Source organism: Nerophis lumbriciformis, linkage group LG25 (assembly GCF_033978685.3).
Source record: "Nerophis lumbriciformis linkage group LG25, RoL_Nlum_v2.1, whole genome shotgun sequence".
NCBI classification, from domain to species: domain Eukaryota; kingdom Metazoa; phylum Chordata; class Actinopteri; order Syngnathiformes; family Syngnathidae; genus Nerophis; species Nerophis lumbriciformis.
Window position 1 is genome coordinate 1447501 of NC_084572.2, and position 18114 is coordinate 1465614.

The 18114-nt window shown below is 39.5% G+C and overlaps 1 protein-coding gene across 4 annotated transcripts in view; it reads right to left on the bottom strand.

Moving 5' to 3' along the window:
• sfmbt2 (Scm like with four mbt domains 2) overlaps positions 1-18114 on the bottom strand; it is a 121855-nt gene that overhangs the window by 68501 nt on the left and 35240 nt on the right. For all 4 annotated transcript variants that reach the window (XM_061983538.2, XM_061983539.2, XM_061983540.2 and 1 more), the window contains 2 exons: positions 12327-12427; positions 12162-12253 (listed from right to left, as the gene is read on the bottom strand). In XM_061983538.2, coding sequence (XP_061839522.1) covers positions 12162-12253; positions 12327-12363 — 129 coding nt within the window. In that variant the 5' untranslated portion in view covers positions 12364-12427. The remainder of the gene's footprint in view (positions 1-12161; positions 12254-12326; positions 12428-18114) is intronic.

Consider the following 18114-nt stretch of genomic DNA (forward strand, 5'->3'; position numbering starts at 1 on the left):
TTCCTCCTTTCTGTCTAATACCACATGAAAGTGGTTGGTTTTTGGCATCTTATTTGTCCAGCTTCCATATTCGTTTTTATACACTTTACAAGAAATACATTGGCGGCAAACTCCGTAGCTTGCTAGCTTGTTTGCGCTGGCTTTCGGAGACTCTTATTTAGAAAGCGCAGGCGCGATGGAGCGGCACTTTTATTGTGAAGACAGGAACTGTGCAGTCAGTCTTTAGGCTTTTGACGGGATGTACGATTGAAATAAAAAATGGTCTTTTTTCCTTCACACTTTTGATTGATTGATTGGAACTTTTATTATTAGATTGCACAGTACAGTACATATTCCGTACAATTGACCACTAAATGGTAACACCCCAATAAGTTTTTCAACTTGTTTAAGTCAGGTCATGTGACCGCCTGGCTCTGTTTGATTGGTCCAACGTCACCAGTGACTGCATCTGATTGGTGGAACGGAGTGAACGTCACCAGTGACTGTATTTGTTGAAACGCAGGCACTATGAAGGTCTGTCTGACAGACCAAAACAAACAAAGCGTGCATTAACAGATCGATAAAAATTAGTAGCGAGTAGCGAGCTGAATGTAGATAAAAGTAGCGGAGTAAAAGTAGCGTTTCTTCTCTATAAATATACTCAAGTAAAAGTAAAAGTATGTTGCATTAAAACTACTCTTAGAAGTACAATTTATCCCAAAAGTCACTCAAGTAGATGTAACGGAGTAAATGTAGCGCGTTACTACCCACCTCTGATATTAGCTATATAAGCCTACTATCAAAATGACTTTAAAAGTCTTATATAAGTGTTATAATGAAGGCAACACATGATGTAAGTGTCTATATTAGCCTACTATCAAAATGACTTTAAAAGTCTTATAAAAGTGTTATAATGAAGGCAACACAATGTAAGTGTCTATATTAGCCTACTATCAAAATGACTTTAAAAGTCTTATTTAAGTGTTATAATGAAGACAACACATGTTGTAAGCGTCTATATTAACTATAATAGCCTACTATTAAAATGACTTTAAAAGTCTTATAAAAGTGTTATAATGAAGGCAACACATGTGTTTATATTAGCTATATTAGCCTACTATCAAAATGACTTTAAAAGTCTTAATTAAGTGTTATTATGAAGGCAACGCATGATGTAAGTGTTTATATTAGTTATATTAGCCTACTATCAAAATGACTTTAAGTCTTATATAAGTGTTATAATGAAGGCAACACATGATGTAAGCGTCTATATTAGCCTACTATCAAAATAACTTTAAAAGTCTTATATGGGGCGGTATAGCTCGGTTGGTAGAGCGGCCGTGCCAGCAACTTGAGGGTTGCACGTTCCATCCCCGCTTCCGCCATCCTAGTGACTGCCGTTGTGTCCTTGGGCAAGACACTTTACCCACCTGCTCCCAGTGCCACCCACACTGCTTTAAATGGAACTTAGATATTGGCTTTCACAATGTAAAGCGCTTTGAGTCACTTGAGAAAAGCGCTATATAAATATAATTCACTTCACTTCATAAGTGTTAAAATGAAGGCAACACATGTGTCTATATTAGCCTACTATCAAAATGACTTTAAAAGTCTTATATAAGTGTTATAATGAAGGCAACACATGATGTAAGTGTCTATATTAGCCTACTATCAAAATGACTTTAAAAGTCTTATATAAGTGTTAAAAGACAACACATGATGTAAGTATATGTATTAGCTATATTAGCCTACTATCAAAGGCTGACGCAAATCTTCGTTGACAGAAATGTTGTATTTTAATTTTTATTCGACACATTTTTGCAACATTGCAAATCATTAGTAAAATGGAGGCTTCTCACAGGATGAGATAACTACTGGCTCAGAATGGTCAAAGGTATAGATGTGAGAGTCCAAATTTAAGGAAACGGCAGGCTGTCTTCTTCTAATGGGTTTATTACAATCTTTGCAAGCTGGGTAACGTTTGCTGTGGTCTGGAACAACATGGCACACAAACAACTATCACAAATGCAGCTAATATTAAATACAGATAATGTGTCATCCATCCATTTTCTACCGCTTATTCCCTTCGGGGGCGCTGGAGCCTATCTCAGCTACAATCGGGCGGAAGGTGTTGTACACCCTGGACAAGTCGCCACCTCATCGCATGTAACGATACATGCAAATATAAATTAAATACACCGAGGACATAAATAAAGGAATTGAAATGAACTGAAATATAGCTACAAACGAGGCATGATGATGCAATATGTACATACAGCTAGCCTAAATGGCATGTTAGCATCGATTAGCTTGTAGTCATGGATTGACCAAATGTACCTGATGAGCACTCCAGCAAATCAATAACATCAACAAAAGCTGACCTTTGGGCAATCACGCACAGTATAAAATGTTTGGCGGACAAAAAAGGAGTGGCATAAAACGTATTTCTGTGGCAGCATCGGAGAAAGTTGTACATGTAAACAAACGACGGTGAGTTCAAGGATCATTGAAATTAGTAGGACAAAAGGGCGCTTGCCAAATACTCATCAGTGAAGCATGTTTAATATAAACAGTGGGATTTATAAAAATTAGGAAGGTTTGTGTCATGTTTGTCCTCCTACACAAAATATATTAAAACTAGGGATGTCCGATAATGGCTTTTTGCCGATATCCGATATTCCGATATTGTCCAACTCTTTAATTACCGATACCAACCAATATATGCAGTCGTGGAATTAACACATTATTATGTCTAATTTGGACAACCAGGTATGGTGAAGATAAGGTACTTTAAAAAAAAAAAATAATAAGATAAATAAATTTAAAAAAAATTCTTGAATAAAAAATAAAGTAAAACAAAATAAAAACAGTTACATAGAAACTAGTAATTAATGAAAATGAGTCAAATGAAGTGTTAAAGGTTAGTACTATTAGTGGAGCAATCATGTGTGCTTACGGACTGTATCCCTTACGGACTGTATTGATATATATTGATATATAATGTAGGAACCTACCACAATATTAATAACAGAAAGAAACAACCCTTTTGTTTGAATGAGTGTAAATGGGGGAGGGAGGTTTTTTGGGTTGGTGCACTAATTGTAAGTGCATCTTGTGTTTTTTATGTTGATTTAATACAAATACAAATAAAAATATATATAAAAACGATACCGATAATTTTAAAAAAAAAACATACCGATAATTTCCGATTTTACATTTTAACGCATTTATCGGCCGATATTATCGGACATCTCTAATTAAAACAAAAAACACATTTTTTTCTTCATCTATTTCCATTCTCACATCTCTGAAAGAGATCCAGGGAGCCACTAGAGCGGCGCTAAAGAGCCACATGCGGCTCTAGAGCCGCGGGTTGCTGACCCCCGCCTTAAACCAACAAGACTGGAGGCACATTGTATCTACACATTTCTGAAAAAGGCTTCAGGGCCAACAGGATGTTCACATTTAGCGCTCGCACACCAAGAGTGAAAAATGGGAAAAGGCAGCATCTTAGAAATCAACACAATACGAGCGCCCATGTGACTTCCTGCTGCAACAATGCAAATGTACTATATCACTGTGCTTATGTAACACTGTGTGTGTGTGTGTGTGTGTGTGTGTGTGTGTGTGAGTGTGAGGGCCCAAGAGAAATCAGTTTCTCTTTGCAAGCGAGCAGAAATGATGAGTGCTGCACTTTAGTGAATCACATCATTCCGAGTCTGCTTCCACTTGCCAAAGCGACACAGTTTGTCCCACTGGATCCTGCACTCTCACACCAAGCTGCCATCTTCACTTAAATGCCACAACTAGGCCGAGTCACTTTTTTTTTTTTTTTTTTTTTTTTTTTTTGGAGTATACACTACTAGTGCTTTGGTTTTAATTGGTAGAAAGGTCTGACGAAAACCGAATCGTACTGAATACATTTTTCCAGAGAAAAAATACAATTCTATTTCAGGCTAGGGATGTTCATAAAGTGCATCCGGAAAGTATTCACAGCGCTTCACTTTTTCAACATTTTGTTATCTTACGGCCCTATTGTAAAATGTTATTTCACTTTTCTCCTCAAAATTATACAGACAATAAATACCCCGTAATGACAATGTCAATTTTTTATTTTTTTTATATATACGTGTAAATTTATTAAAAATTAGCCATATTCACTTAAATGCGTCAAAACAATTTTTTTGGAGTATACACTACTAGTGCTTCGGTTTTAATTGGTAGAAAGGTCTGACGAAAACCGAATCGTACTGAATACATTTTTCCATAAAAAAAATACAATTCAATTTCAGGCTAGGGATGTTCATAAAGTGCATCCGGAAAGTATTCACAGCGCTTCACTTTTTCCACATTTTGTTATCTTACAGCCCTATTGTAAAATGTTATTTCACTTTTCTCCTCAAAACTATACAGACAATAAATACCCCGTAATGACAATGTCAATTTTTTTATATATATATATATATATATATATATATATATATATATATATATATATATATATATATATATATATATATATGTGTGTGTGTAAATTTATTAAAAATTTGCCATATTCACTTAAATGAGTCAAAACAATTTTTTGGGAGTATTAACTACTAGTGCTTTGGTTTTAATTGGTAGAAAGGTCTGACAAAAACCGAATCGTACTGAATACATTCTTCCATAGAAAAAATACAATTCTATTTCAGGCTAGGGATGTTCATAAAGTGCATCCGGAAAGTATTCACAGCGCTTCACTTTTTCCACATGTTATCTTACAGCCCTATTGTAAAATGTTATTTAACTTTTCTCCTCAAAACTATACAGACAATAAATACCCCGTAATGACAATGTGAATTTTTTATTTTTTTTATATATACGTGTAAATTTATTAAAAATTTAAAATTTTAGAAAACGAAACGACATCATCTGGTACAACCCCCCATACAGCAAAAACGTCTCAACGAACATTGGACACAAATTCCTCAATCTGATTGACAAACACTTTCCCAAAGACAACACCCTAAGAAAAGTATTCAACAAGAACAACATTAAATTGAGCTACAGCTGCATGAACAATATACGACAAATCATCTCAAACCACAACAAAACAATTGCAAATGAGCCGTCGGCCCCCAGACAGAGCGACTCCAAAACCAACAAAGGATGTAACTGTCGAAAGAAACCTGATTGCCCTCTCAACGGGGGGTGCTTACAAACATCAGTTGTCTACCAATCTAAGGTAACACGCAAGGACATTAACACATCCGACACATATGTAGGATTAACCGAGGGAGAATTCAAAACCAGATGGAACAATCACAAGGCTTCTTTCAGGAACAAAAACCTGCGAAATACCACAGAACTCAGCAAACACATTTGGGACCTCAAAGACAATAATGTTGAATATTCAATAACATGGCAAATTCTTGCATCCAGCACACCTTACAATAGTGGTAATAAAAGATGCAACCTATGCTTGAAAGAGAAACTGTTTATTATTTACCGTCCAGACCTGTCATCCCTCAACAAGCGCAGCGAAATTGTAACAACATGCCGCCACAGACGGAAACACCTCCTAGGTAACACATGAGCCAATCACCACGCCCCTAGGCCAGCCTGTACCCACCCACTCTGCGCCCTATATAAACCATGGTATGCGAATGTTCCCATTAAAATCTCCTGATGATTGAGGGTACCCCCCTCATGAAACAGGCCTGTAGAGATGAAATAGTCTTGTAATTTTTTTCCCACACATACATATATTGCGCTCTACTACGGTATCGAGCACTATTTTTTGGATAACCTTATTAAGACATATATATATATATATATATATATATATATATATATATATATATATATATATATATATATATATATATATATATATATATATATGTGTGTGTGTGTGTAAATTTATTACAAATTTGCCATATTCACTTAAATGCGTCAAAACAATTTTTTTGGAGTATACACTACTAGTGCTTTGGTTTTAATTGGTAGAAAGGTCTGACGAAAACCGAATCGTACTGAATAAATTTTTCCATAAAAAAAAATACAATTCTATTTCAGGCTAGGGATGTACATAAAGTGCATCCGGAAAGTATTCACAGCGCTTCACTTTTTCCACATGTTATCTTACAGCCCTATTGTAAAATGTTATTTAACTTTTCTCCTCAAAATTATACAGACAATAAATACCCCGTAATGACAATGTGAATTTTTTATTTTTTTTATATATACGTGTAAATTTATTAAAAATTAAAAATGTGCCATATTCACTTAAATGCGTCAAAACAATTTTTTGGGAGTATACACTACTAGTGCTTTGGTTTTAATTGGTACACTCTTAGAAATAAAAGTGCTAAGTAGAACCATATATGGTTCTTCGGCTCGTCCTCATAGGAGAACCCTTTTTGGCTCCAGGTAGAACCTTTTTATAAAGGTTCCACCTGGAACCTTTTTGGAGGGTTCTACCTAGAACTGTGTGTGTAAGGTTCCACCCAGAAACCCCATGAGAGGTTCTACAAAGAACCCACGCAGGGAGTTCCACTAAGAACCCTTTCGTATTTCAAGGGTTTCATCTAGAACCCACACAGGGAGTTCCACTAAGAACCCTTTTGTATTTCAAGACTTTCTTCTAGAACCTACGCAGGGAGTTCCACTAAGAACCCTTTCGTATTTCAAGGGTTTCATCTAGAACCCACACAGGGAGTTCCACTAAGAACCCTTTTGTATTTCAAGACTTTCTTCTAGAACCTACGCAGGGAGTTCCACTAAGAACCCTTTCGTATTTCAAGGGTTTCATCTAGAACCCACACAGGGAGTTCCACTAAGAACCCTTTTGTATTTCAAGACTTTCATCTAGAACCCACGCAGGGAGTTCCACTAAGAACCCTTTCGTATTTCAAGGGTTTCATCTAGAACCCACACAGGGAGTTCCACTAAGAACCCTTTTGTATTTCAAGACTTTCATCTAGAACCCACGCAGGGAGTTCCACTAAGAACCCTTTCGTATTTCAAGGGTTTCATCTAGAACCCACACAGGGAGTTCCACTAAGAACCCTTTTGTATTTCAAGACTTTCATCTAGAACCCATGCAGGGAGTTCCACTAAGAACCCTTTCATATTTCAAGGGTTTCATCTAGAACCCACACAGGGAGTTCCACTAAGAACCCTTTCGTTTGTCAATGGTTTCATCTAGAACCCACGCAGGGAGTTCCACTAAGAACCCTTTCGTATTTCAAGGGTTTCATCTAGAACCCACACAGGGAGTTCCACTAAGAACCCTTTTGTATTTCAAGACTTTCATCTAGAACCCACGCAGGGAGTTCCACTAAGAACCCTTTCGTATTTCAAGGGTTTCATCTAGAACCCACACAGGGAGTTCCACTAGGAACCCTTTCGTTTGTCAAGGGTTTCATCTAGAACCTATGCAGGGAGTTCCACTAAGAACCCTTTCATGTTTCAAGGGTTTCATCTAGCACTCACACAGGGAGTTCCACAAAGAACTCTATCATGTTTCAAGGGTTTCATCTAGACCTGACACAGGGGGTTCTAAAAACATCCCTTTTCAAAGGTTTTCACCGATAACCGTCTTGTCTTCTGAGGGTTCTATAAAGAACCATATTGTATTCTACAGATCAGTTTAGTTCCTATTATATTGTGGTCATTTATCATGTTGACATTGAACAAACATTCAAAACATTTTAATGAGAAAAACATTTATTTAAAGATAGGCACCATTATTGGCAAATGTTATCAGGAAGTATGTCCCTGGTGACACAGGATCTTACCCATGCTTTCAACAATCCCTGAAGAACTCTTTCTTCCAAAAAACGGTTCTCTGGATCAAAATAGTTCTTACTGGAACCCTTAGTGTTAGTGAGAACCCTTTTAAAACCAATTATTCAGAAAAGGGGTTTTAAAGGGTTCTCTGGATCAAAATGGTTCTTACTGGAACCATTAGCGTTACCAAGAGCCCTTGAAAAACCCTTTCTTCGGGAAAGGGTTTTTCAGAAGCAAATGGTTCCAGTTAGAACCTCAGCCCTTGTAGAAGAACCCTTTTAGAACCCTTATTTCTAAGAGTGTAGAAAGGTCTGACGAAAACCGAATCGTACTGAATACATTCTTCCATAGAAAAAATACAATTCTATTTCAGGCTAGGGATGTTCATAAAGTGCATCCGGAAAGTATTCACAGCGCTTCACTTTTTCCACATTTTGTTATCTTACAGCCCTATTGTAAAATGTTATTTCACTTTTCTCCTCAAAACTATACAGACAATAAATACCCCGTAATGACAATGTGAATTTTTTTATTTTTTTTATATATACGTGTAAATTTATTAAAAATTAAAAATTTGCCATATTCACTTAAATGCGTCAAAACAATTTTTTTGGAGTATACACTACTAGTGCTTTGGTTTTAATTGGTAGAAAGGTCTGGCGAAAACCGAATCGTACTGAATACATTTTTCCAGAGAAAAAATACAATTCTATTTCAGGCTAGGGATGTTCATAAAGTGCATCCGGAAAGTATTCACAGCGCTTCACTTTTTCAACATTTTGTTATCTTCCAGTCCTATTGTAAAATGTTATTTCACTTTTCTCCTCAAAACTATACAGACAATAAATACCCCGTAATGACAATGTGAATTTTTTTAAATATATATATATATATATATGTGTGTGTAAATTTATTACAAATTTGCCATATTCACTTAAATGCGTCAAAACAATTTTTTTGGAGTATACACTACTAGTGCTTTGGTTTTAATTGGTAGAAAGGTCTGACGAAAACCGAATCGTACTGAATAAATGTTTCCATAAAAAAAAATACAATTCTATTTCAGGCTAGGGATGTTCATAAAGTGCATCCGGAAAGTATTCACAGCGCTTCACTTTTTCCACATTTTGTTATCTTACAGCCCTCAAAATTATACAGACAATAAAATACCCCGTAATGACAATGTGAATTTTTTTTTTTTTTTTTTTTATATATATGTGTAAATTTATTAAAAATTAAAAATTTGCCATATTCACTTAAATGCGTCAAAACAATTTTTTTGGAGTATACACTACTAGTGCTTTGGTTTTAATTGGTAGAAAGGTCTGACGAAAACCGAATCGTACTGAATACATTTTTCCATAGAAAAAATACAATTCTATTTCAAATCAAATCAAATCAACTTTATTTATAAAGCACATTTAAAATTGACCACAGGGGTAGCCAAAGTGCTGTACAATGGGCAGGTTAAAAGATAATACGAGTACCGAACAAACACAACACAACACAAACAGAACACGATAAAAAATAAATAAATAAATAAATAAAATAGAATAATTAAAAACATAAAAACATACATTTCAGGCTAGGGATGTACAATAAAGTGCATCCGGAAAGTATACACAGCGCTTCACTTTTTCCACTTTTGTTATCTTACAGCCTTATTGTAAAATGTTATCATTTCATTGTGTGTGAAAATGTGATATCGGAAATTATCGGTATCAGTTTCAAAAAGTAAAATGTATGACTTTTTAAAACGCGGACGTAGGGAGAAGTACAGAGCGCCAATAAACCTTAAAGGCACTGCCTTTGCGTGCCGGCCCAATCACATAATATCTACGGCTTTTCACACACACAAGTGAATACTTGGTCAACAGCCATACAGGTCACACTGAGGGTGGCCGTATAAACTTTAACACTGTTACAAATATGCGCCACACTGTGAACCCACACCAAACAAGAATGACAAACACATTTCGGGAGAACATCCGCACCGTAACACAACAGAACAAATACCCAGAACCCCTTGCAGCACTAACTCTTCCGGGACGCTACACTATACAACCCCCGCTACGCCCTACCCAAACCCCCCCACCTCAACCGCCTCATACTCTCTCAGGGAGAGCATGTCCCAAATTCCAAGCTGCTGTTTTGAGGCATGTTAAAAAAAAAAAAAGCACTTTGTGACTTCAATAATAAATATGGCAGTGCCATGTTGGCGTTTTTTTCCATAACTTGAGTTGATTTATTTTGGAAAACCTTGTTACATTGTTTAATGCATCCAGCGGGGCATCACAACAAAATTAGGCATAATAATGTGTTAATTCCACGACTGTATACATCGGTATCGGTTGATATCGGAATCGGTAATTAAGAGTTTGACAATATCGGAATATCGGCAAAAAAGCCATTATCGGACATCTCTACAAAAAATATACAGGTAAAAGCCAGTAAATTAGAATATTTTGAAAAACTTGATTTATTTCAGTAATTGCATTCAAAAGGTGTAACTTGTACATTATATTTATTCATTGCACACAGACTGATGCATTCAAATGTTTATTTCATTTAATTTTGATGATTTGAAGTGGCAACAAATGAAAATCCAAAATTCCGTGTGTCACAAAATTAGAATATTACTTAAGGCTAATACAAAAAAGGGATTTTTAGAAATGTTGGCCAACTGAAAAGTATGAAAATGAAAAATATGAGCATGTACAATACTCAATACTTGGTTGGAGCTCCTTTTGCCTCAATTACTGCGTTAATGCGGCGTGGCATGGAGTCCATGAGTTTCTGGCACTGCTCAGGTGTTATGAGAGCCCAGGTTGCTCTGATAGTGGCCTTCAACTCTTCTGCGTTTTTGGGTCTGGCATTCTGCATCTTCCTTTTCACAATACCCCACAGATTTTCTATGGGGCTAAGGTCAGGGGAGTTGGCGGGCCAATTTAGAACAGAAATACCATGGTCCGTAAACCAGGCACGGGTAGATTTTGCGCTGTGTGCAGGCGCCAAGTCCTGTTGGAACTTGAAATCTCCATCTCCATAGAGCAGGTCAGCAGCAGGAAGCATGAAGTGCTCTAAAACTTGCTGGTAGACGGCTGCGTTGACCCTGGATCTCAGGAAACAGAGTGGACCGACACCAGCAGATGACATGGCACCCCAAACCATCACCCAACCATGCAAATTTTGCATTTCCTTTGGAAATCGAGGTCCCAGAGTCTGGAGGAAGACAGGAGAGGCACAGGATCCACGTTGCCTGAAGTCTAGTGTAAAGTTTCCACCATCAGTGATGGTTTGGGGTGCCATGTCATCTGCTGGTGTCGGTCCACTCTGTTTCCTGAGATCCAGGGTCAACGCAGCCGTCTACCAGCAAGTTTTAGAGCACTTCATGCTTCCTGCTGCTGACCTGCTCTATGGAGATGGAGATTTCAAGTTCCAACAGGACTTGGCGCCTGCTCACAGCGCAAAATCTACCTGTGCCTGGTTTACGGACCATGGTATTTCTGTTCTAAATTGGCCCGCCAACTCCCCTGACCTTAGCCCCATAGAAAATCTGTGGGGTATTGTGAAAAGGAAGATGCAGAATGCCAGACCCAAAAACGCAGAAGAGTTGAAGGCCACTATCAGAGCAACCTGGGCTCTCATAACACCTGAGCAGTGCCAGAAACTCATCGACTCCATGCCACGCCGCATTAACGCAGTAATTGAGGCAAAAGGAGCTCCAACCAAGTATTGAGTATTGTACATGCTCATATTTGTCATTTTCATACTATTCAGTTGGCCAACATTTCTAAAAATCCCTTTTTTGTATTAGCCTTAAGTAATATTCTAATTTTGTGACACACGGAATTTTGGATTTTCATTTGTTGCCACTTCAAATCATCAAAATTAAATGAAATAAACATTTGAATGCATCAGTCTGTGTGCAATGAATAAATATAATGTACAAGTTACACCTTTTGAATGCAATTACTGAAATAAATCAAGTTTTTCAAAATATTCTAATTTACTGGCTTTTACCTGTATATATCTTTTTCCATTTTCATACATTTTTAAAAAAGCTCCAGGGAGCCACTAGGGCGGCGCTAAAGAACCGCTTATAATCTGCCTACACTAAAACCAAGTGGCCCTTTGATTTTCTTTTGGTGAAAAGTTTGCGATTTTAAGAACTTTTTTTATGTTTTGGCAACAGCCGCTGGAACTCCATTGTTTGTTTGTTTTTACACACAATGTTTATCTGAGACACTAACATAAAAAACAGGGCAGCATTTCCATCAAAAAGCGAACCATATTGAATGCAGGGAGTAGGTAACATTTATTTTTTATGCTGACAATGCTCCTACTCATGTCATGACTTCTATTCATTTGTGTCTCAGTCAACCGTCTTTAAATGTAAAAGTTCTCACATGTTTGAAGGCGGCGTGGGGGGCAGCCGTAGCCCCCGTCTCCTCAATGTACTCCTGCCAGTTAAACTCCGCCTCCTCCATGGACTCGGGGTCTGATTGGACGAGACAGAAAACATCAAAATAAGACAATCTGACTCATCGGGTGACCGCCTTTGACGAGCTCACCTGTGTTCACTTCCTCCTCCTTGCCATTGGTCAGCATCCTGGCGCTCTGCTCGCTGGTCAGCGGGCAACCTTTGACCTCATCTGCGCCTCCTGGGAGACACCTGGAGAGACAAAGAGCCGATCAATAGGCTGATTGCGTCCGTTTCTACAAAACGATGAGCGACAGGAAGGCAGAGTGATGGCCGCCAGGGTTGATAGTGTAACAGAAGGCAGAAAGTAGCACGAGATCCAAGACAAAAGGTAAACAAGTATTCAGTCATTAAAAACAAACCAAAACAATCTTGTCATTAAAAGTGTAAATAATCAACTTTAGATGCATCGCAATTCGGACAAGGGCTATTATAAAATTGATTAGTAAACGTTACACCCCTAACAGTACGTGTATTTGTATTGGACCGTTTCGGTACGAGGGTTTCGGTTCGGTTCAGAGGTCCAGCCATCCATCCATCCATCTTCTTCCGCTTATCCGAGGTCGGGTCGCGGGGGCAGCAGCCTAAGCAGGGAAGCCCAGACTTCCCTCTCCCCAGCCACTTGGTCCAGCTCCTCCCGGGGGACCCCGAGGCGTTCCCAGGCCAGCCGGGAGAGATAGTCTTCCCAGCGTGTCCTGGGTCTTCCCCGCGGCCTCCTACCGGTCGGACGTGCCCGAAACACCTTCCTAGGGAGGCGTTCGGGTGACATCCTGACCAGATGCCCGAACCACCTCATCTGGCTCCTCTCCATGTGGAGGAGCAGCGGCTTTACTTTGAGCTCCCCCCGAATGACAGAGCTTCTCACCCTATCTCTAAGGGAGAGCCCCGCCACCCGGCGGAGGAAACTCATTTGGGCCGCTTGTACCCGTGATCTTGTCCTTTCGGTCATGACCCAAAGCTCATGACCATAGGTGAGGATGGGAACGTAGATCGACCGGTAAATTGAGAGCTTTGCCTTCCGGCTCAGCTCCTTCTTCACCACAACGGATCGATACAGCGTCCGCATTACTGAAGACGCCGCACCGATCCGCCTGTCGATCTCACGATCCACTCTTCCCTCACTCGTGAACAAGACTCCGAGGTACTTGAACTCCTCCACTTGGGGCAAGATCTCCTCCCCAACCCGGAGATGGCACTCCACCCTTTTCCGGGCGAGAACCATGGACTCGGACTTGGAGGTGCTGATTTTCATTCCAGTCGCTTCACACTCAGCTGCGAACCGATCCAGTGAGAGCTGAAGTTCCTGGCCAGATGAAGCCATCAGGACCACATCATCTGCAAAAAGCAGAGACCTAATCCTGCAGCCACCAAACCAGATCCCCTCAACGCCTTGACTGCGCCTAGAAATTCTGTCCATAAAAGTTCAGAACAGAATGGGTGACAAAGGGCAGCCTTGGCGGAGTCCAACCCTCACTGGAAACGTGTCCGACTTACTGCCGGCAATGCGGACCAAGCTCTGACACTGATCATACAGGGAGCGGACCGCCACAACCAGACAGTCCGATACCCCATACTCTCTGAGCACTCCCCACAGGACTTCCCGAGGGACGCGGTCGAATGCCTTCTCCAAGTCCACAAAACACATGTAGACTGGTTGGGCAAACTCCCATGCACCCTCAAGGACCCTGCCGAGAGTATAGAGCTGGTCCACAGTTCCACGACCAGGACGAAAACCACACTGTTCCTCCTGAATCCGAGGTTCGACTATCCGGCGTAGCCTCCTCTCCAGTACACCTGAATAGACCTTACCAGGAAGGCTGAGGAGTGTGATCCCACGATAGTTAGAACACACCCTCCGGTTCCCCTTCTTAAAGAGAGGAACCACCACCCCGGTCTGCCAATCCAGAGGTACCGCCCCCGATGTCCACGCGATGTTGCAGAGTCTTGTCAACCAAGACAGCCCCACAGCATCCAGAGCCTTAAGGAACTCCTGGCGGATCTCATCTACCCCTGGGGCCGGTTCAGAGGTGTCATTTTATTTAACAACTTGAGGCAGTTTAATGTTGATTAACGTGGGCAGAATTATTATAGTGTTCCCAATGTTAAAAGGATAAAGCCATTGTTTACGAATTTGGTAAATAAATAACCAAAAAATGTATATTTTGTTGTTTTCTTACTGTACCGAAAATGAACCGAACAACTCTCTCCTTTGAGTCACACATTAAGAGTGTTACTAAAACAACTCTCTCCTTTGAGTCACACATTAAGAGTGTTACTAAAACAACTCTCTCCTTTGAGTCACACATTAAGAGTGTTACTAAAACAACTCTCTCCTTTGAGTGACACATTAAGAGTGTTACTAAAACAACTCTCTCCTTTGAGTCACACATTAAGAGTGTTACTAAAACAACTCTCTCCTTTGAGTCACACATTAAGAGTGTTACTAAAACAACTCTCTCCTTTGAGTCACACATTAAGAGTGTTACTAAAACAACTCTCTCCTTTGAGTCACACATTAAGAGTGTTACTAAAACAACTCTCTCCTTTGAGTCACACATTAAGAGTGTTACTAAAACAACTCTCTCCTTTGAGTCACACATTAAGAGTGTTACTAAAACAACTCTCTCCTTTGAGTCACACATTAAGAGTGTTACTAAAACAACTCTCTCCTTTGAGTCACACATTAAGAGTGTTACTAAAACAACTCTCTGCTTTGAGTCACACATTAAGAGTGTTACTAAAACAACTCTCTCCTTTGAGTCACACATTAAGAGTGTTACTAAAACAACTCTCTCCTTTGAGTCACACATTAAGAGTGTTACTAAAACAACTCTCTCCTTTGAGTCACACATTAAGAGTGTTACTAAAACAACTCTCTCCTTTGAGTCACACATTAAGAGTGTTACTAAAACAACTCTCTCCTTTGAGTCACACATTAAGAGTGTTACTAAAACAACTCTCTCCTTTGAGTGACACATTAAGAGTGTTACTAAAACAACTCTCTCCTTTGAGTCACACATTAAGAGTGTTACTAAAACAACTCTCTCCTTTGAGTCACACATTAAGAGTGTTACTAAAACAACTCTCTCCTTTGAGTCACACATTAAGAGTGTTACTAAAACAACTCTCTCCTTTGAGTCACACATTAAGAGTGTTACTAAAACAACTCTCTCCTTTGAGTCACACATTAAGAGTGTTACTAAAACAACTCTCTCCTTTGAGTCACACATTAAGAGTGTTACTAAAACAACTCTCTCCTTTGAGTCACACATTAAGAGTGTTACTAAAACAACTCTCTCCTTTGAGTCACACATTAAGAGTGTTACTAAAACAACTCTCTGCTTTGAGTCACACATTAAGAGTGTTACTAAAACAACTCTCTCCTTTGAGTCACACATTAAGAGTGTTACTAAAACAACTCTCTCCTTTGAGTCACACATTAAGAGTGTTACTAAAACAACTCTCTCCTTTGAGTCACACATTAAGAGTGTTACTAAAACAACTCTCTCCTTTGAGTCACACATTAAGAGTGTTACTAAAACAACTCTCTCCTTTGAGTCACACATTAAGAGTGTTACTAAAACAACTCTCTCCTTTGAGTCACACATTAAGAGTGTTACTAAAACAACTCTCTCCTTTGAGTCACACATTAAGAGTGTTACTAAAACAACTCTCTCCTTTGAGTCACACATTAAGAGTGTTACTAAAACAACTCTCTGCTTTGAGTCACACATTAAGAGTGTTACTAAAACAACTCTCTCCTTTGAGTCACACATTAAGAGTGTTACTAAAACAACTCTCTGCTTTGAGTCACACATTAAGAGTGTTACTAAAACAACTCTCTCCTTTGAGTCACACATTAAGAGTGTTACTAAAACAACTCTCTCCTTTGAGTCACACATTAAGAGTGTTACTAAAACGGCCTTCTTTCATCTCCGTAATATCGCTAAAATTCGTTCTATTTTGTCCACTAGCGACGCTGAGATCATTATTCATGCGTTCGTTACGTCTCGTCTCGACTACTGTAACGTATTATTTTGGGGTCTCCCTATGTCTAGCATTAAAAGACTACAATTGGTACAAAATGCGGCTGCTAGACTTTTGACAAGAACAAGAAAGTTTGATCATATTACGCCTATACTGTATATACCTTTATATACATATATACATATATATATATACCTATACTGGCTCACCTGCACTGGCTTCCTGTGCACTTAAGATGCGACTTTAAGGTTTTACTACTTACGTATAAAATACTACACGGTCTAGCTCCGTCCTATCTTGTCGATTGCATTGTACCATATGTCCCGGCAAGAAATCTGCGTTCAAAGAACTCCGGCTTATTAGTGATTCCCAGAGCCCAAAAAAAGTCTGCGGGCTATAGAGCGTTTTCTATTGGGGCTCCAGTACTATGGAATGCCCTCCCGGTAACAATTAGAGATGCTACCTCAGTAGAAGCATTTAAGTCCCATCTTAAAACTCATTTGTATACTCTAGCCTTTAAATAGCCCCCCTGTTAGACCAGTTGATCTGCCGTTTCTTTTCTTCTCTCTTCTGCTCCCCTCTATCCCTTGTAGAGGGGGGGTGGGCACAGGTCCAGTGGCCATGGATGAAGTGCTGGCTGTCCAGAGTCGGGACCCGGGGTGGACCGCTTGCCTGTGCATCGGCTGGGAACATCTCTGCGCTGCTGACCCGTCTCCGCTCGGGATGGTGTCCTGCTGGCTCCACTATGGACTGGACTCTTACTATTATGTTGGATCCACTATGGACTGGACTCTCACAATATTATGTTAGATCCACTATGGACTGGACTCTCACAATATTATGTTAGATCCACTATGGACTGGACTCTCACTATTATGTTAGATCCACTATGGACTGGACTCTTACTATTATGTTAGATCCACTATGGACTGGACTCTCACAATATTATGTTAGATCCACTATGGACTGGACTCTCACTATTATGTTAGATCCACTATGGACTGGACTCTTACTATTATGTTGGATCCACTATGGACTGGACTCTCACACTATTATGTCAGACCCACTCGACATCCATTGCTTTCGGTCTCCCCTAGAGGGGGGGGGGGGGGGGGGGTTACCCACATATGCGGTCCTCTCCAAGGTTTCTCATAGTCATTCACATCGACGTCCCACTGGGGTGAGTTTTTCCTTGCCCTTATGTGGGCTCTGTACCGAGGATGTCGTTGTGGCTTGTGCAGCCCTTTGAGACACTTGTGATTTAGGGCTATATAAATAAACATTGATTGATTGACTTAAAATAGTTTTTTTTCTCAACCCCGGTGCGCCCAATCTACGGAATAATTTTGGTTGTGCTTACCGACCTTGAAACTATTTTTTTTATTTGGTACATGGTGAAAGGATAAGTGTGACCAGTAGATGGCACTCACACATAATATATACATGTAGTTTGCAATATGGCTCAAGTAAACACCAAATTTGTATATGTTGCTTTGAAAACAAGGAACATTACACACGGCGCTCAAAAATCTATCAAAATGGTTTTAGTAGGACTTTGGTAAGCTATGAAGCCACACCGCTTGATGGATTGTACTGTGCTTCAACATAGGAGTATTATTATGGTGTGTGTGTGTATAAGGTAAGACATATTATCTGGCGTTTTTTTTTTGCAATATTATGCAAAAAGCAACTTTTCTTACCTTATGGTACCTGCTGATCTGTATTTGGGATCTGCATAAGTCCTGAAAATGTGCGTGCGTCCTCTTTTATAGTCCATGCAGACGCCGTAGTGTATAAGCTTCTTCTTATTCTTCTACATTATTCACACAAGGAACTTTAGTTATTAGAGGGTTGCGGTCGGACGGTTTTTCACGGGACACATTTCCGGCGTT